The sequence below is a fragment of the Pristiophorus japonicus genome, chromosome 19 (genome assembly GCF_044704955.1).
Source record: "Pristiophorus japonicus isolate sPriJap1 chromosome 19, sPriJap1.hap1, whole genome shotgun sequence".
Taxonomy (NCBI): Eukaryota; Metazoa; Chordata; class Chondrichthyes; family Pristiophoridae; genus Pristiophorus; species Pristiophorus japonicus.
Window position 1 is genome coordinate 4,810,879 of NC_091995.1, and position 20,793 is coordinate 4,831,671.

The following is a 20,793-nucleotide window of genomic DNA, read 5'->3' on the forward strand; positions in this document are numbered from 1 at the left end:
ACCAAAGTGGATAACCTCACATTTATCCACATTATACTTCATCTGCCATGCATTTGCCCACTCACCTAACCTATCCAAGTCACTCTGCAGCCTCATAGCATCCTCCTCGCAGCTCACACTGCCACCCAACTTAGTGTCATCTGAAAATTTGGAGATACTACATTTAATCGCCTCGTCTAAATCATTAATGTACAGTGTAAACAGCTGGGGCCCCAGCACAGAACCTTGCGGTACCCCACTAGTCACTGCCTGCCATTCTGAAAAGTACCCATTTACTCCTACTCTTTGCTTCCTGTCTGACAACCAGTTCTCAATCCATGTCAGCACACTACCCCCAATTCCATGTGCTTTAACTTTGCACATTAATCTCTTGTGTGGGACCTTGTCAAAAGCCTTCTGAAAGTCCAAATATACCACATCAACTGGTTCTCCCTTGTCCACTCTACTGGAAACATCCTCAAAAAATTCCAGAAGATTTGTCAAGCATGATTTCCCTTTCACAAATCCATGCTGACTTGGACCTATCATGTCACCTCTTTCCAAATTCGCTGCTATGACATCCTTAATAATTGATTCCATCATTTTACCCACTACAGAGGTCAGGCTGACCGGTCTATAATTCCCTGTTTTCTCTCTCCCTCCTTTTTTAAAAAGTGGGGTTACATTGGCTACCCTCCACTCGATAGGAACTGATCCAGAGTCAATGGAATGTTGGAAAATGACTGTCAATGCATCCGCTATTTCCAAGGCCACCTCCTTAAGTACTTTGGGATGCAATCCATCAGGATTTATTGGCCTTCAATCCCATCAATTTCCCCAACACAATTTCCCGACTAATAAGGATTTCCCTCAGTTTCTCCTCCTTACTAGACCCTCTGACCCCTTTTATATCCGGAAGGTTGTTTGTGTCCTCCTTAGTGAATACCAAACCAAAGTACTTGTTCAATTGGTCTGCCATTTCTTTGTTCCCTGTTATGACTTCCCCTGATTCTGACTGCAGGGGACCTACGTTTGTCGTTACTAACCTTTTTCTCTTTATATATCTATAGAAACTTTTCCAATCCATCTTAATGTTCCCTGCAAGCTTCTTCTCGTACTCCATTTTCCCTGCCCTAATCAAACCCTTTGTCCTCCTCTGCTGAGTTCTAAATTTCTCCAAGTCCCCGGGTTCACTGCTATTTCTGGCCAATTTGTATGCCACTTCCTTGGCTTTAATACTATCCCTGATTTCCCTTGATAGCCACGGTTGAGCCACCATCCCTTTTTTATTTTTACGCCAGACAGGAATGTACAATTGTTGTAGTTCATCCATGCGGTCTCTAAATGTCTGCCATTGCCCATCCACAGTCAACCCCTTAAGTATCATTCGCCAATCTATCCTAGCCAATTCACGCCTCATACCTTCAAAGTTACCCTTCTTTAAGTTCTGGACCATGGTCTCTGAATTAACTGTTTCATTCTCCATCCTAATGCAGAACTCCACCATATTATGGTCACTCTTCCCCAAGGAGCCTCGCACAACGAGATTGCGAATTAATCCTCTCTCATTACACAACACCCAGTCTAAGATGGCCTCCCCCCTAGTTGGTTCCTCGACATATTGGTCTTGAAAACCATCCTTTATGCACTCCAGGAAATCCTCCTCCACCGTATTGCTTCTAGTTTGGTTAGCCCAATCTATGTGCATATTAAAGTCACCCATTATAACTGCTGCACCTTTATTGCATACACCCCTAATTTCCTGTTTGATGCCCTCCCCAACATCACTACTACTGTTTGGAGGTCTGTACACAACTCCCACTAACGTTTTTTGCCCTTTGGTGTTCTGCAACTCTATCAATATAGATTCCACATCATCCAAGCTAATGTCCTTCCTAACTATTGCATTAATCTCGTCTTTAACCAGGAATGCTACACCATCTCCTTTTCCTTTTGTTCTATCCTTCCTGAATGTTGAATACCCCTGGATGTTGAGGGCCCAGTCCTGATCATCCTGGAGCCACGTCTCTGTAATTCCAATCACATCATATTTGTTAACATCTATTTGCAGAGTTAATTCATCCACCTTATTACGGATACTCCTTGCATTAAGACACAAAGCCTTCAGGCTTAACACCCTTTGTCCTTTTAGAATTTTACTGTACATTGGCCCTTTTTGTTCTTTGCCTTGGGTTTCTCTGCCCTCCACTTTTCCTCATCTCCTTTCTGTCTTTTGCTTTTGTCTCCTTTTTGTTTCCCTCTGTCTCCCTCCATTGGTTCCCATCCCCCTGCCATATTAGTTTAACTCCTCCCCAACAGCACTAGCAAACACTCCCCCTAGGACATTGGTTCCAGTCCTGCCCAGGTGCAGACCGTCCGGTTTGTACTGGTCCCACCTCCCCCAGAACCGGTTCCAATGCCCCAGGAATTTGAATCCCTCCCTGCTGCACCACTGCTCAAGCCACGTATTCATCTGCGCTATCCTGTGATTCCTACTCTGACTAGCACGTGGCACTGGTAGCAATCCAGAGATTACTACTTTTGAGGTCCTACTTTTTAATTTAGCTCCTAGCTCCTTAAATTCGTTTCGTAGGACCTCATCCCTTTTTTTTACCTATGTCGTTGGTACCAATGTGCACCATGACAACTGGCTGTTCTCCCTCCCTTTTTAGAATGTCCTGCACCCACTCCGAGACATCCTTGACCCTTGCACCAGGGAGGCAACATACCATCCTGGAGTCTCGGTTGCGGCCGCAGAAACGCCTATCTATTTCCCTCACAATTGAATCCCCTATCATTATCGCTCTCCCACTCTTTTTCCTGCCCTCCTGTGCAGCAGAGCCAGCCACGGTGCCATGAACTTGGCTGCTGCTGCCCTCCCCTGATGAGTCATCCCCCTCAACAGTACTCAAAGCGGTGTATCTGTTTTGCAGGGGGATGACCACAGTCGCCCATTTCACACTCCGCCCAATATTCCTTCTCACTGAGTTTGTAAAGCGGGCTGCTGATTGGCTATCACCCATTTCGCAGAACTGCCCAAGGTGAATTTCACCCCCTTTAGTCACTGCAACTTTATCGATGACCAATCACTCCGACTTGTTCCTACCTCCAGTCTGACTATAGGATTCCCTGTCCCACATCACTGGGTGATTTTTCCACCACCACTTATCACATCTCCCACCCTATATCCCATAAACAGGTGGCACCACATCACATCGCACCCTGTCCCTCCTCCCGCAAAGAGTAAATCAGTGGGTCAGAATAAAGAGTTCCAGAACACACCGACACAGTGCTGGGAACTGCTGAGCTCAATTGCTTGGAGCAGTGTTAATTACACTCCGGTTACAGACTGATTAACCACAGGGGCTGTTTATTACACCAGACCAGGACAGAGAATCTAAAATCAAGCCACAGGTATAAAAGCAGTTAATAAACTCCAATCCGGCAGATTTTCATCAGCCCTGCATTTTTCCCACCCTCACGTAAACATGGACTGAAGTAATGGTGGACTTTCTCAGTGAACGTGTGGGTGAAAGTGTGGAGATGGGACATGTTGTGCACATTATAAAATGACACCTGTCCACCCTCATAGTCCAGGTACACCCCGATCTTCCGGGGCTCCACACTCGGGGTGAGGGGGGTGGGGGGGAGGTGAAGTGAGAGCCTTGTATTCATTTCCATTCCACAGCCACACCATCCAGTATCCAGACCCTGGTGCCGCTCCCTCATACCCTTTCCTGTCAATGGGCTCTCAGGCCACTCCCACATCCCACTCAATCTCCTTTCCCACCCGCACCTCCCAGTGGTGTTCCCTGATTTAAATCCCTCAGATTCCAGGACACAGAGCCAGTTGTTAAACCTTTCCGGAGAGTGAGGGAGATGCCTCCATCCATCTCTTCCCACTTTTCACACTCGGTTATTCCTCAGACAGAGTGAGCTGGGAATGGGCTGTTTTCGGATCCAGAGTCAGATCGGCTGGAACTGGGAGAAAGTTTCAAAAGAGCAACATCAGTGAGTTGTGTTCTGGGTGTAATTTATTAAAACAATGTGTGATTTTCCTTTTAAAATGTGCCTCCCTGCTGCACAATTCAGTGACTGCTGTTTCAGGCCGCTCTGCACAAGGGTTCCATTATGGGGACAGGTTGCATCAATCGGTTTGTATTCCGTTGGGGATAAAGGTTTGAATGGAGATTTAAATTTAAAACAAATGTTCCTCTGCGTGGCATAGTGAACCCGATCTTAAGTAATTGTAAAAATCAGGTTCATATGTTTGATATACAAACCTACATTACACTGTAATACATCTCACCATCTAAAGATGTGTAGCCCCATCTCCACATCAACAATTCTGTTTGCCTCTGAAATTATGCAAGCAATGATGTCCCTGTCATATCTGGGCTGAGCTGCTCTGACCCCGCCCCCAAATATCTTGGTTCACAGACGGACTTTTACTTCACATTTTTCCCATTAAAACGCCTCGATTTCAAAATTCTCCCCCTTGTTTACAACTCCCTCCATGGCCCTCGCCCCTCCCTATCTCTGTAATCTCCTCCAGCCCCACAACCCCCGAGATGTCTGCACTCCTCTAATTCTGCCCTCCTGACCATCCCTGATTATAATCGCTCCACCATCGGTGGCCGTGCCTTCAGGTGCCTGGGCCCCAAGGTCTGGAACTCCCTCCCTAAACCTCTCAACCGCTCTCCCTATTTTTCCTCCTTCAACCCGCTCCTTAAAACCTACCTCTGTGACCAAGCTTTTGACCATCTGTGGTAATTTCTTCTTTTGTGGCTCAGTGTCAAATTTATTTGTTTTGTCTTATAACACTGCGCTGACACGCCTTGTGACGTTATGCTACGTGAAAGGCGAATAAAAGTTCTTGTTATTATAAATTTCAATATCCACATGTATAACAGAAACTGCCTGTTATTTCACCTACCCACCACCAGGGGCGCAATAACAACCAGATTTGTAGCTCCAGGTGACTCCAGTCTGCAGCGCACAGAAGCTCCTGTGCTCCCAGCAACTCCACTTCCCAAATTGCTGTCAGTTCAGTTATCTGACTGTTCAAAATATAAATCAAAACATTATACAGAAAATAAGGTCAGAATGCGTGAATTTAAAATGCTGACTGGATTATAGCCCTGTTGATCGGTTTGTTTCTGTAACTCGGAGAACATTTGCTCAGTGGAATCCACATTCTCTTGAATTTCTCGAAGGTTTTTCTCCGTTGTTTCTAGAATCTTTTGACATGGAATACAAGAAGAAGGAGGTTATGTTTGATGTGTATAAAACACTGGTTAGGCCACAGCTGAAGTGTTGCGTGCAATTCTGGTCACCGCATTACAGGAAGGAGGTGATTGCACTGGCGAGGGCACAGAGGAGATTTACCAGGATGTTGCCGTAATCTTAGCTATGAGGAAAGATTGGATAGGCTGGGTTTCTTTTCCTTGGAACAGAGGAGGCTGAGGGGAGACCTCATTGAGGTATACAAAATTATGAGGGGCCCAGATATAGTGGATAGAAAAGGCCTATTTCCCATAGCAAAGGGGCATAAATTTAAAGTAATTGGTAAAGGTTTAGAGGGGATTTTGATGGGGAAATGTCTTCATGCAGAGGATTGTGGAGGTCTGGAACTCACTGCGCGAAACCCTCACCGCATTTAAAAAGTACTTGGAAGTGCCGTAAGCTGCAGGGCTAGATTGGGAGAGAAAATCACAGAATGAAAGTGTTTCTGAAAACATGCGAGTGAAGGACTGGATCAAGTGGATCTCTTGTTCATTTCAACCTGTCGTTCTGAACAGCTTCATTGATCAGCCGGAAGCGGCGTTACCCGTCACTCTGCCCTTCTCTCCCAGAAAGGCACTTCACACAGATCAGTTTCTTGTCAGTTTCACAAAACAGCTTCAGTTCTTCCTGATGTTCCTTACACTGAAGTTTACTTTTCTTCTCTTTCTAGTTCGAATTTAATTTTCGAGCTTTCTAGGCCAGACTCGCTAAGGCCCGATTGACCCGGCGGTTTGTGTCTGCAAACTCCTCTCTACATTCCGGGCAGGAGATCCGTGACCCAATGAACTTCTGTCCAGCCTGACCGGGTCCGCAGAGAGGGTTGAGCGACACACATTTTGTCCCGCAGAGTGAATGCCGTCGCGTTGTTCGCCAGAAGAACACACACACCCGGAGTGCAGCAGATTGGAGTTGACTTGCCCAAGACAGAGTCTCGATACTAAGACTGACAGCGATCCTGTTCAGTTCCCGAGTTCTCCAATCACTTGTTCTCCACCATTACTCGTCTTAAATCGTTCTGTGGGCACAGCACTGCCTTGGTGTCAATCATATTGGTTTATGTCGGGAAATTCAAAGCTAGCCAAATACTGCAGAATATATCACACCTTACACACTAATGGCGAATCCTAATGTGTATATATTTCCCACATGATTGTGGATATTAATGTGGGATGTTCTCGCTAATCTTTCCCAATGATGGCCCTGGAACGTGTAATCAAACAATGGGACTGAATTAAATCAATTTTGAGAAGGTGGTTTGATCAGATCCAAGTATAAAAATATATAAGAATCAGAGTGTGATACAGCACAGTAGGAGGCCATTCGGTCCATCGTGCCTGTGAACCTTTAGAGACAGTCACCACTTTTTGGGCCATTTTAATGGGGAAATCTTTCCTGCAGCACTGATATACTGCCAGCAGGTGGCAGCGGTGCACCGTGTAACAATGAAAGACTTGCGATCAGACAGTGTCTCAGGGACTGACTGGGAGGGCAGCACTGCCTGAGATGTGAATCCACAGACCCAAACTCCCCGGTATACAGTTTGAGTATCCCGAGAATCTTTCCTATCTCCCAAAAAATTAACTTCATTTGCTCAAACATATACAAAACAAGCTCTAAATACATTCCGTGCAGTATAAAGTCATCTTGAAATACAAGCCTCTCTTTCAATGCAGCAATGCTCTCTCTCTCAACCACTCCATGTGGCAGCGAGTTCCACATTCTCACCACTCTCTGTGTAAAGAAATTCCTCCTAATATTGGAGGAAATATACAATTCCAAGGCCTTCCAGCATCAGTTGATGTTTTTTACTGACCCAGCGTCCCTGGGAAGGATCCACTGAGCACAGAGGCTTGTGTGATGGTCTTACCTGGGAGGACCTGGCCTCGACAGGATCTCTACTGCATCTTCTCTCCAGACTTCTTCTGCAAACAAACACTCCAGAAGCAGGTGGGCAACCGCTTTGCCCCAGGGATAGGTGTCAGCTGTGGCTCAGGGGCAGCGCTCTCACCTCTCGGTCAGAAGGTCGCGGGACCCGGTCTCACTCCAGACACTTGCTCACATAATCCGGGCTGATACTCCAGTGCAGTGCTGAGGGAGCGCTGCACTGTGGGACGTGAAACCCAGGCCCAGTCTGCCCTCTCAGGTGGACCTCAATGATTCCAGGGCTGTATTCGAACATGAGCAGGGGAATTCTTCCCGGTGTCCTGACTAACATTTATCCCCCGATCCACACCTAAAAACAGAGGTTTTGATCATTGTGGGAGCTTGCTGTGCTCACATAGGCTGACGTGTTTCTCCACATTACAATAGTACCTACACTTCCTCAAAAGTACTTCGAGCGCTTTGGGACGTCCTGGGGTCTGTCACCTGATATCACTCCCTGACATTTAGGGCACTTCGTGTTTTAGAGTGAGCGGCTGCAATCATTAACACAATTCAGTTTATGGATCTCTATCTCACACCGTGTGTCACCAGAGGGTTTGTGGTCGGTAGTCAGTTCAGTCTGGAGCAAAGTGCACTGGAATTTGGATCCGCGCCTCCTTCCTCCCTCTCTCGCTCCTCCCCCGGGGACCGTCACCCTCCTGGACAGGGCTCCATTTTTCCCCTCCGCTCTCTAACCCTGTTTGTCCTTCATACTGCTCTTCGTTTTGTCTCCCTGTGTAAAAGTCGACGGGACATACACTAGTGTATAATAATAATTCCCTGAGTATTGCAGTGAATTCATCGGGAAATCGCTGAACTGAATTCAAGGCAACAACATCGAAACTGACCACGGATTGAATCAGGAAGTGCTGAAACTCAATCATGGCTTCTAATCAGCAGGCCCAGAGTTTGACTGAGGAATTAATTTGTCCCATTTGTCTGGATTTCTTCACCGATCCGGTTTCACTGGAGTGTGGGCACAACTTCTGCCGCTCCTGTATCACACAGTGTTGGGAAAAGAAGAAGACAAACTCCTGCCCGGAATGTAGAGAGGAGTTTCCGGAAATAAACATCAGGGCAAATCGGGCCTTAGCGAATCTGGCCGAGAAAGCTCGAAAATTAAACCTCAATCCGAAAGAGGCGGAAAGTAAACTTCATTGTGAGGAACATCAGGAAGACCTGAAGCTGTTTTGTGAAACTGACAAGAAACTGATCTGTGTGATCTGTAGAGATGCGCGGGAACACAGAGAGCATCGCTTCAGGCCCATTAAAGAAGCAATTGAAATCTACAAGGTAAATTGGATCACCTGATTATTTTATCACATTTTCATGGTCTAACACTTTAATTCTGTGATTTTCTCTCCCAATCCCAGGATCGGCTGAAATCTTCCTTAGATTCTCTCACAGAGAAGAAATCGGCGGCTCTAGAAACGGAATTAAAACAGAAACAGCAGATTTCCGGAGTTAGGGTAAGGTCTCCCTGAGCAGATTTTTTGGGATCTCGGTTAGTTTTGTTCCCTCAATCGCGGTACATTAATTATGTTTCACATTTAATTTGGTAGGAACAGTCGAACAGTCTGCAGACCCGCATCACATCCGAGTTCACTAAAATGCACCAGATTCTCACTGAGAAAGAGCAGCATTTAATCCGAGATCTCAGGGAACAAGAGGGGAAGATTCTAGAAACAATGGAGAAAAACCTTCGGGAAATTCAAGAGAATTTAAATTCTATTCAGGAGGAGCTCTCAAAGTTACAGAAACAGATGGAGCAAAAAGACGGACTGATATTTCTGAAGGTGAGGATTATATTACGGATCAGTTCAGTGAAACTTCACACAGTCACAAAATAACCGATGACAACGAAATAAATGCAGCATTTGCTGAAAAATTCGAAACTGATTTAAACCGATTGTTTTGTTTATTCCGGGGCGGTTCTATTGTGTCACCAAACTAACCGGCTTCCACACTGTCCTCATATTCATAAGAGCATAAAAAATAGGAGCAGGAGTAGGCTATTTGGCCCCTCGAGCCTGCTCCACCATTGAATAAGATCATTGCTGATGTGATCTTGGGCTCAGTTCCACTTCCCTGCCCGCTCCCATAACCCTTCACTCCCTTATCACTCAAATATCTGTCTATCTCCACCTTAAATTTAGTTAATGACCCAGCCTCCACAGGGCTCTGTTGTTGAGAATTCCAAAGATTAACGATCCTCTGAGAGAAGAAATCCCTCCTCATCTTGTTTTAAATGGGCGACCTCTTATTCTGAAACTATGCCCTCTAGTTCTAGATTCCCCCATGAGGGGAAGCATCCTCTCTGCATCTACCTTGTCATCCCCCCTCAGAATCTTATATGTTTCAATAAGATCACCTCTCATGCTTCTAAACTCCAATGAGTATAGGCCCAACCTACTCAACCTTTCTTCATAAATCAACCCTCTCATCTCAGGAATCAACCTGGTGAAACTTCTTTGAACTGCCACCAATACAAGTACATCCCTTCTTAAATGAGACCAAAGTTGTATGTAGTACTCTAGGTGTGGCCTCACCAATACCCTGTACTGTTGTAGCAGGACTTCTCTGCTTTTATACTCCATCCCTTTGCAATAAAGGCGAACATTCCATTTGCCTTCCTGATCACTTGCTGTACCTGCATACTAACCTTTTGTGTCTTATGAACAAGGACCCCCAGGTCCCTCTGTACCGCAGCATTTTGTAATTTCTCTCCATGTAAATAATAATTTGCTTTTTTATTTTTCCTGCCAAAGTGGATAACCTCACACTTTCCCACATTATACTCCATCTGCTAAACATTTGCCCACTCACTTAGCCTGTCCATATCCCTTTGCAGATTTTTAGTGTCCTCCTCACAACTTGCTTTCCCATCCATCTTTGTATCATCAGCAAACTTGGCTACATTACACTCGGTTCCTTCATCCAAGTCATTAATAAAATTGTAAATAGTTGAGGCCCCAGAACTGATTCCTGTGGCACCCCACTAGTTACCGTTTGCCAACCGGAAAATGAAGCATTTATCCTGACTCTCTGTTTTTCTATTAGTAAGCCAATCCTCTATCCATGCCAATATATTACCTCCAACCCTTTTATTTTGTGCCGTAACCTTTTATATGGCACTTTATCGAATGCCTTTTGGAAATCCAAATACACCACATCCACTGGTTCCCCTTTATCCACCCTGTTCATTATATCCTCAAAGAACTCCAGCAAATTTGTCAAGCATGATTTCCCTTTCATAACAACATGCTGACTCTGTTTGACTGTGTTAAGCTTTTCCAAATATCCTGCTACTGCTTCCTTAATAATGGACGCCAGCATTTTCCCAACGACAGATGTTAGGCTAACTGGTCTATAGTTTTCTGCTTTCTGACTGCCTCCTTTTTTAAATAAGGGTGTTACATTTGCGATTTGCAATCTGCTGGGACCTCACCAGAATCAGGGAATTTTGCTAGATTACAACCACTATCTCTGCAGCTATTTCTTTTAAGACACTAGGATGTGCGCCATCAGGTCCAGAGGACTTGTTTACCTTTAGTCCCATTATTTTACTGAGTACATTTTCTTTAGTGATAATGATTGTTTTAAGTTCATCCCTTCCTATAGCCCCTTGATTATCCATTATTGGGATGTTTTTAGTGTCTTCTACCGTGATGACAGATACAAAATATTTATTCAAAACCTCTGCCATTTCCCTATTTTCCATGATTAATTCCCAAGTCTCATCCGCTAAGAAACCAATGTTTACTTTAGCTACTCTCTTCCTTTTTATATACCTGCAGAAGCTCTTACTATCTGTTTTTATATTTCTTGCTAGTTTACTTTCAAAATCTATCATCCCTCTCTTTATTATTTTTTTACTTGACCTTAGCTGGTTTTTAAAAGCTTCCCATTCCTCTGGCCTCGCACTAATCTTGGCCACTTTGTATTCCATTGTTTTCAATTTAGAAACATAGAAATTTACAGCACAGAAGGAGGCCATTACGACCCATCGTGTCCGCGCCGGCCGACAAAGAGCCACAAGGCCCTCGGTCAGTAGCCCTGAAGGTTATATATAAACCTATGAACAATGAACAATGGCGGAAAGATAAAGAGCACCCAGCCCCAACCAGTCCGCCCCGTACAACTGTGATACCCCATGTATCGCGACATTTTACACTCCACCCCACCTGGAGCCATGCGATCTCCTGGGAGAGGCAAAAAAGCAGATAAAAAGCCAGGCCAATTGGGGAATAAAATCTGGGAAAATTCCTCTCCGACCCATCGAGGTGATCGAAACTAGTCCAGTAGACCACTCTGGTCGTATTAGATTCCCTGAAGTACTTACCATTGTATCTGTGCCAGCCATCAAGAGGTTATCCAGTCTAATCCCACTTACCAGCTCTAGGTCCATAATCCTGCAGGTTACGGCACTTCAAGTGCTCATCCAAGCACCTTTTAAATGTGGTAAAGGTTTCTGCCTCTACCACCTTTCGAGGCAATGAGTTCCAGACCCTCATAACCCTCTATGTGAAGAAGTTTCCCTTCAAATCTCCTCAAGCCTTCCACCTTAAACTTATGCCCCTCATAATTGACTCCTTCACCAAGGGAAATATGCCCTTGCTATCCACTATGTTCAGGCCCCTCAAAATGTTATACACCTCAATGAGGTCTCCTTCAGCCTCCTCTGTTCCAAGGAGAACAAATCTGCCTATCCAATCTGTCCTCAGAGCTAAAATTCTCCATTCCAGGCAACATCCTAGTAAATCTCCTCTGCACCCTCTGCAGTGCAATCACATCCTTCCTATAATATGGCGATCAGAACTGCATGCAGTATTCCAGCTGTGGCCTAACCAGTGTATTATACAATTTAAGCATAACCTCCCTCCTCTTGTATTCTATGCCTTGGCCAATTTGATACCATCCTTTACTTCCTTACTTAGCCATAGATGGTTCTCCCTTCTCTTAAATTCTTCTCACTGGAATATATTTTTGTTGAGTATTATGAAACATCTCCTTAAATTTCTCCCACTGCTTATCAACCATCTGACACTTTAATCTATTTTCCCAGTCAACTTTAGCCAACTCTGCCTTCATACCTTTGTGATCTTCTTTATTTAAGATCAGGACGCTGGTTTGAGATCCAACTTTCTCACCCTCCAACTGAATTTGAATTTAACCATGCTATGATCACTCTTTCCGAGACGATCCTTTACTACAAGATCATTTAGTAATCCTGTTTCTTTACACAGTACCAGATCTAAGATAGCCTGCTGCCTGGTTGATTCCGCAATGCACTGTTCAATGAAACTCTCCCGGATACACTCTATGACCTCTTCCTCAAGGCTGCCTTAGCCAATTTGATTTGTCTAATCAATTATGAAGATTAAAATCGCACATGATTATTGCCATTCCTTTCTTACAAGCCTCCATTATTTGTTGATTTATACTCCATCCAACAGTGTAGCTACTGTTAGGGGACGTCTAGACTATGCCCACCAATGACTTCTTCCCCTTATTATTTCTTATCTCCGCTAAACTGATTCTACATCTTGATCTTCTGAGCCAATATCATTTTTCACTACTGCACTGATCTCATCCTTTATTAACAGAGCTATCCCACCTCCTTTCCCTTTCTATCTATCCTTCCAAATTGTCAAATACCCCTGAATATTCAGTTCCCAGCCTTGGTCACCTTGCAACCATGTCTCTGTAATGCCGATGAGATCATACCCATGTGCCGTCAACTCATCCATCTTGTTACGAATGCTGCATGTATTCAGATAAAGAGCTTTTATTTTTTTAACCATTTTTCCCTGCATTGACCCCACTTTATGATACACTCTTATTTTTATATATTCTGAGGGATGCCCGGGACCTCCCGGGAATTAATTGCCGTGATCTTGATATTTTGCTTGTAATTATTTCCCTGTTACACAAGTTTAATATTTTCCTGGAAGTCACGTTACAATCCAGTTAGAGTTCCATGTTGTGAGTGTGTGGGTGTGTGGTACAGTGGGTCTGACAGTCACTGTGTGTGTGAGTGGCACTGATGTTGAGTTCCAGTATCTGACACACAATTCAGAATGTTCAACTACTTACAATCATAGAATCCTACAGCACAAAAGGCCCATTGTGTCTATTTCAAAGAGCGATCTAAATAGTCCCACACCCCCTGCTCTTTCCCCATAGCCCTGCAATTTTTTTTCTTTTCAAGTGTATTTCCAATTCCCTTTTGAGAATTACTGTTCAATCTGCTTCCTCCCCCCTGTCAGTCAGTGCATTCCAGATCATCACAGGTCATTGTCAAAAAACCTCACTCTCTTTTTTCATCTTAAAGATTTGTGAATGTGATCCCCAGGTCTCTCTGTTCCTGCACCCCATTTAGAACATCAGAACATAAGAATTAGGAACAGGAGTAGGCCATCTAGCCCCTCGAGCCTGCTCCGCCATTCAACAAGATCATGGCTGATCTGGCCGTGGACTCAGCTCCACTTACCCGCCCGCTCCCCGTAACCCTTAATTCCCTTATTGGTTAAAAATCTATCTATCTGTGACTTGAATACATTCAATGAGCTAGCCTCAACTGCTTCCTTGGGCAGAGAATTCCACAGATTCACAACCCTCTGGGAGAAGAAATTCCTTTTCAACTCGGTTTTAAATTGGCTCCCCCGTATTTTGAGGCTGTGCCCCCTAGTTCTCGTCTCCCCGACCACTGGAAACAACCTCTCTGCCTCTAACTTGTCTATCCCTTTCATTATTTTAAATGTTTCTATAAGATCACCCCTCATCCTTCTGAACTCCAATGAGTAAAGACCCAGTCTGCTCAATCTATTATCATAAGGTAACCACCTCATCTCTGGAATCAGCCTAGTGAATCATCTCTGTACCCCCTCCAAAGCTAGTATATCCTTCCTTAAGTAAGGTGACCAAAACTGCACACAGTACTGCAGGTGTGGCCTCACCAATACCCTATACAGTTGCAGCAGGACCTCCCTGCTTTTGTACTCCATCCCTCTCGCAATGAAGGCCAACATTCCATTTGCCTTCCTGATTACCTGCTGCACCTGCAAACTAACTTTTTGGGATTCATGCACAAGGAATTTTAGCGCCCAAAAAAAAACCCCCCCAAAAAATGAAAAAAAAAAACCCAAAAAAAAGGAAAAAAGGGCCTTGTAAATGTCTGGTGTGTCACCCAGGTCGGGTGGCACGGTTTAATGTTTTATGTTTTTGCAGGTGAACTCCAAAAAGAGTTTCATGCACAAGGACCCCCAGGTCCCTCTGCACCGCAGCATGTTGTAATTTCTCCCCATTCAAATAATATTCCCTTTTACTGTTTTTTTCCCCAAGGTGGATGACCTCACACTTTCCGACATTGTATTCCATCTGTCAAACCTTAGCCCATTGGCTTAACCTATCTAAATCTCTTTGCAGCCTCGCTGTGTCCTCTACACAACCCGCTTTCCCACTAATCTTTGTGTCATCTGCAAATTTTGTTACACTACACTCTGTCCCCTCTTCCAGGTCATCTATGTAAAATGTAAAATTTTACCATTTAGTTTACAATGCCTCTCCTCATTCTTCCTTCCAAAATGCATCACTTCACACTTCTCTGTATTAAATTGTATCCGCCTTGTGTCTGCTCATTTCACCAGCCTGTCTGTGTCCTCCTGAAGTCTTTTACTGTCCTCCTCACTGTTTGTGTTTTATTTATTTCAGGAGGAAGCTTGTTGGAAGAGGAGGTAGGACATGCTCTTTACAGAATCTTTGCACAGTTTGGTAAAATAACTTGGAAATGTGTTCATGGCCAATGTATAACATCAACTGTTCAATATTTACAGGATTAGTGTCGATATTCAAGTATTGTCAGTCGTAGATGCCTCCCCGTCGTTTGGAAAGTTCAATGGCCCTGTAGAGTACACAGCGTGGAGAGACATGATATACGTCATTAACCCTGGTAAATCTCTCATATTCTTTTCACTGATTTATAAATCCACATGAGAAGAGTCCAAACCGGATCCCAGACCCTCTATTGAATGATAACTGATGTCTGTGTCTAGTCTTTGTACTGGATAAGGGAGGGCTTGGGGTGATCTTATTGAAGTATTTAAGATCCCAAACTGCAGAGAGAAGATAAACATTCACAGGTTTAGCACAGTCTCAGAGTCGACAACAAAGTAGCGACAGTCTCAAACTGGGAAAAGGGAGGGTGAAAAGGCCGTTTAGATTGAGCGAGGCTGGGTTTTAGAGGAACCCCATTGATCAGGCAGGCAGTGAGCCCACTGCTCGCCCCATGAAATTGGTCAGAGGCCCATCCATTCTCAGGGTTAGGCTCCAGTACATTATTGCTGGTGAGTTGCTCAAGGATTTGGAGTGTGGGAAGGTGCTCGGTGGACCTTGAGGGTGGAGACAGGAAATCCGTCGAATCCTCCCTGGAGGCAAGTGAGCAGGAGTTGTTTAAAGGTGGTGGGAAAATGCAAGTTTGAGATTGAGAGGAGTGGGGGGGGGGGGATGGAGGCAGGGGGAAGCGGTGGAAAGCCGAGCAGTGGTCAGCAGGAAGGCCATTGCATGCACCTCCTGGTCGCAGAGAAATTGTTACAACTGAAAAAAAAAGAAAGAACTTGCATTTATATAGCGCTTTTCACAACCTCAAGACGTCCCAAAGCATGCTACAGCCAATGGAATTATTTGAAGTGTAGCCCTGTTGTAATGTATGTTGGAACCTGTCACAATCTCTGCACCATTACCACCAACTCCATCCCCTCTTGGCCAGGGTCTCAGTTTGCAACCTTGCTGTCGTGTTCAATCTCCAGCTGCACTTCTGACCCCAGATTGTGACAATGACAGAGACTGCCTGTTTCAACGTCTGATACATTGCCTGTCTTCAGCATTACCTGAGCCCATCCACTCGGCACTTCTGGCTGAAGATGGTTGTAAACACTGCAGCCATTTCTTTTCCACTCACGTTCTGGGCTCCGCCATCATTGAGGATGGGGGCATTCATGGAGCCTCTTCCTCTCGTTAATTATTTAATGGTCCCCCACCATTCACCACTGGATGTGGCAGGACTACAGAGCTTTAATCTGATCCGCTGTTTGTGGAATCGCTTGGCCTTGTCTACAGCATGACATTCCGCTTTTTAGCATGGATGTAGTCCTTTGTTAGATTCCCCAGGTTGGCATCTCATTTTCAGGTATGCCTGGTGCTGCTCCTGGCATGCTCTTCTACACTTTTTGTTGAACCAGGATTGGTCCTCAGGCTTGATGATAATGGTAGAGTGAGGGATATGCTGGGCCATGAGAGCACTTTCTGGGTTAGGAAACCCAGGTATAAAAAGTGGGCTTTATTGCACTTGTTTTACAGGGTAAAAAGGACCAGTTTCATGGTGCAGTGTCCTGTACCCAGGGACACTTGAAATAGGCCTCAGCTGGAGTAGTGTACACAATTCTGGGCACCACACTTTCAGAAAGACATCAAGTCGTTGCAGAGGGTACAGAGGAAGTTTACCAGGATGATACCAGGGATGAGGGACTTTAGTTACATGGGATTGTTCTCTTTCGAGCAGAGAAGGTTATAGTGAGATTTAAAATTTTGAGGGGTTTTGATGAATCAGATCAGGAGAAAGTTTCCTCTAGGAAGTGGATCTGTAACCAGAGGTCACAGATTTAAAATAATTGGAAAAAGTACTTGAGGGGAAATGAGGAGAAACTGTTTCACACAGAGGGTTGTCATGATCTGGAATGCAGAGTCCATAGGAACTTTCATCAGGCAATTTGACATCCAGTCAAAGGGAATTAAAAATGAGAGTGGGGGACTGAATTGGACAGCTCTTTCACAGACCGAGCACGGGCATGATGGGCCGAATGGCCTCCGTCTAAAATGTAAGATTCTACGAGCCTAGTCCAACCGGTCATTTTTCAGGCGTTCTCTCCCCCCTCCCCAACTCTCTCTCCCCTTGTTGGACAGCTTTCTTTCTCTTTTCGTTTAGTTGTTTCAAACGTCAAATTACACACACACACTCAGTTGTAGTAATGGCAGGATCAGGTCTTTTATTTAAACATTCATACTAAACAAATCCAGTATGAATGCCAGTGAGACACAAACACTTCACAGACCAACTTTCTGCTCGTTCCGATTTCCAGTGGCTGCTTGTGAGGTGCACACCTTCCGAATGTCCAGTGTCTAGTGTCTCAAACAGCCTTCCCTCTCAACTTTATACCAAACAAGCCTTTAAACTCTCATTTCCTTGAATAGTACATACAGATAATAAATATACAGATCCCACACCCCTCTCCCTCTCCCAGTCACTCTCTCTCTCTCTCTCTCCTCACCCTTTCCCCCGCTCTCTCTTTCCCGTTCTCTCCCCCTGCCCCTGCCCCTGCCCCTGCTCCTGCTCTCTCTCTCCCCCTGCCCCTCGCCCTCTCTCCTCCCCCCCCCCCCCCCACTGCTGTCTCCAGTGGTTTTCCGGTCTTTATCTCCCTGCGCTGCTTCTGCTGCAGCACTGATTCAGCCCCGAAATCGACGTAAATTGAGCCCAGGACGTAAACCCTGGAGCGGCAGCAGATTCCAGGATCACAACCCAGAGCCCGAGTGGGCTCTTTAAACAGGAAAGTGTTTGAATAAATCGCAGCAAGAAACTAAATCACTGACTGTGTTACTTTAACTTTCCCCCAGCTCCAGCCTCTCTGACTCTGGATCCGAACACAGCGAGTCCCCGGCTCATCCTGTCTGAGGACCGGACCCGTGTGAGACTCGGGGACAAACAACAGCGGCTCCCTGACACCCCGGAGAGGTTTGATTCCTGGTTCTGTGTCCTGGGATCAGAGGGATTCACATCAGGGAGACACTACTGGGAGATGGAGGTGGGGAACAAGACTGAGTGGCGTCTGGGAGTGGCCCGAGAGTCTGCCGAGAGGAAAGGGGAAAGAATGATGATCGGTCCGAGCCCAGAGACCGGATACTGGATTGTGTGTCTGGATCGCGGAAGTGACTATTTTGCCCTCACCTCCCCCTCACAGACCCGCCTCACCCAGAGTGCGGAGCCCCGGAGGATCGGGGTGTACCTGGACTATGAGGGCGGACAGGTGTCATTTTACAATGCGGACAACATGTTCCATCTCCACACTTTCACCCACACTTTCACTGAGAGAATCTTTCCCTTCTTCCATCCGGGAACGAATGATGGCGGGAAAAACTCCGCACCGCTGACAATCTGCGGGGTTAAAGGTCACTAACAGACCCATCCCATAATTTCACCCTGCCTCCTGCAAACTGATGGGCGTCAGTTTCAGTTACAGCGGGTGAAGGGGAGAGAGAGTGGGGGGAGGGGGAGAGCGGGGAGGAGGCGGAGAGAGTGGGGGGGGAGGGGGAGAGAGTGGGGGGGGGAGTGAGGGGGGGGGGGAGGAGGGGGAGAGAGAGTGGGGCGGAGAGAAGAAACAAATAGATGCTGAATTGTGGAGAGGAACTTGCTGGGTGCAATGAGCTGTGAACTGTAGGAATTTTCATTTTCAAAATTGCCTGTATACCAGAACAGTCGCAACGGTTTGGATGGTCGCAAATGTAACACCGCTATTCAAGAAAGAGTGAGAGAGAAAACAGGGAACCACATGCCAGTTAGCCTGACACCAATCGTAGGGAAAATGCTGGAATCCATTGTTGTGGAAGCATTGTCGGGGCACTTAGATAATCATAACATGATTAGGCAGAGTCAATGTGGTTTTATGAAAGGGAAATGGTTTTTGGCAAATTTATTAGACTTTTTTGAGGATGCAACCAGCAGGGTAGATAAAGGGGAACCAGTAGATGTAGTATGTTTGGATTTCCAAAAGGCATTCGATAAGGTGCCACATAAAAGGTTATTACACAAGATAAGTGATCATGGGATTGGAGGGCGCTGAGCACTTCGAGTCTTGTCGCCAAGAGCATGCAGAAAACAAGTGCAGGCAGCGGAAGGAGCGTGCGGCAAACCAGACTCCCCACCCACCCTTTCCTTCAACGATTGTCTGTCCCACCTGTGACAGAGACTGTAATTCTCGTATTGGACTATTCAGTCACCTAAGAACTCACTTTTAGAGTGGAAGCAAGTCTTCCTCGATTTAGACTGTCTATGATGACGACATAAAAGGTTATTACACAAGATAAGTGATCATGGGATTGGAAGTACTGTATTAGCATGAATAGAGGATTGGTTAACAGACAGAATACAGAAAGTAGGAATAAATGGGTCTTTTTCAGGTTGGCAGGCTGTAACAATGGGGTCCCGCAAGGATCAGTGCGGGGACCTCAGCTATTTACAATTTATATATTAATGACCTAGATGAAGGGACCGAGTGTAATGTATCCAAGTTTGCTGATGATAAAAAGCTAGGTTGGACAGTAAGCTGTGAGTAGAACACAAGGAGTTTGCAAAGGGATATAGATAGACTTCGTGAGTGGGCAGGAAGGTGGCAGATGGAGTATAATGTCGGGAAAGGTAAGGTTATTCACTTTGGTGGGAAAAATAGAAACAGAATATTTGTAAATGTTGCTGTTGAAAGAGATTTGGGTGTCCTTGAGCAAGAAACACAGAACGCTAGTATGCAGGTACAGCAAGCAATAAGACAAATAGCCTATTGTCCTTTATTACAAGGGGGCTGGAGTGGAAGAGTGAGGAAGTCTTGCTACAACTGTACAGGGCCTTAGTGAGACCACACCTGGAGTACTGTGCACAGTTTGGGTCTCCTTATCTAAGGAAGGATATACTTGCCTTGGAGGTGGTACAGCAGAGGTTCACTAGATTGATTCCTGGGATGAGAGAGCTGTCTTATGATGAGAGATTGTGTAGAATGGGCCTATCCTCTCTGGAGTTTAGAAGAATGAGAGGTGATGTCATTGAAACATACAAGATTCTGAAGGGAATTGACAGGGTAAATGCTGAGAGGTTGTTTCCCCTGGCCGGAGCGTCTAGAACTAGGGGCACAGTCTCATGAGAAGGGGTAGGTCATTTAAGACAGAGATGAGAAGTAATTTCTTCACTCAGGGTTGTGAATCTTTGGAATTCTCTGCTGCAGAGGGCTGTGGATGCTGAGTCTCTCAATATATTCAAGGCTGAGATCGATAGATTTGTGGAGTCTCGGGTAATCAATGGATATGGAGATCGGGAGGGAAAGTGGAGTTGAGGTCGACGATCAGCCATGATCTTATTGAATGGTGGAGCAGGCTCGAGGGGCCACAGGGCCGACTCCTGCTCCTATTTGTTATGTTCTCATGATCCCGGTGACCTTCCTGCCTGTAATGTTGCTCCACAGGCAGAAGGTGGCGCTACATGGCGGTGTTTGAGATGAATCAGTGCATGAACTAAACATCTTGTTTGTTTTATTTGCTCCTTGCTCCAGCCTGAGGATCCTTACTTTACCCATCCCTGGAATTTAGAAGGGCAAGAGGTGATTTGATCAAAGTTTTCAAAATATTAATACGAACCGATAGGGAGAAACGAGAGAGAAAGTATTTTAGCTGCTTGGGGAGTCTAGGAATCGGGCAGAGTTTAAAAATTATAGCCAGGCCTTTCAGGAGTGAAGTTAGGAAACACTTCTACACACAGAGTGGTAGAGGTTTGGAATTCTGTTCCGCAAA

At 45.4% G+C, this 20,793-nt stretch overlaps 1 protein-coding gene across 1 annotated transcript; it reads left to right on the forward strand.

Annotated features, from left to right (window-relative positions):
* Positions 1-7,860: 7,860 nt before the first annotated feature.
* Positions 7,861-18,486, forward strand: LOC139229660 (zinc-binding protein A33-like). Its single transcript, XM_070861180.1, has 6 exons — positions 7,861-8,481; positions 8,562-8,657; positions 8,751-8,984; positions 14,902-14,924; positions 15,024-15,139; positions 17,857-18,486. The coding sequence occupies exons 1-6, from the start codon at positions 8,071-8,073 to the stop codon at positions 18,414-18,416; spliced, it is 1,440 nt and encodes a 479-aa protein (XP_070717281.1). The 5' UTR covers positions 7,861-8,070; the 3' UTR covers positions 18,417-18,486.
* The last annotated feature ends 2,307 nt before the right edge of the window (positions 18,487-20,793 follow it).

Excerpts from the sequence above, each read along its gene's own strand:
- LOC139229660 (XM_070861180.1), top strand. The coding sequence starts at position 8,071 with ATGGCTTCTAATCAGCAGGCCCAGAGTTTGACTGAGGAATTAATTTGT. Across the intron at positions 8,482-8,561 it reads AAGCAATTGAAATCTACAAG|GATCGGCTGAAATCTTCCTT; the intron begins GTAAATTGGATC and ends TCCCAATCCCAG. Across the intron at positions 8,658-8,750 it reads AGCAGATTTCCGGAGTTAGG|GAACAGTCGAACAGTCTGCA; the intron begins GTAAGGTCTCCC and ends TTAATTTGGTAG.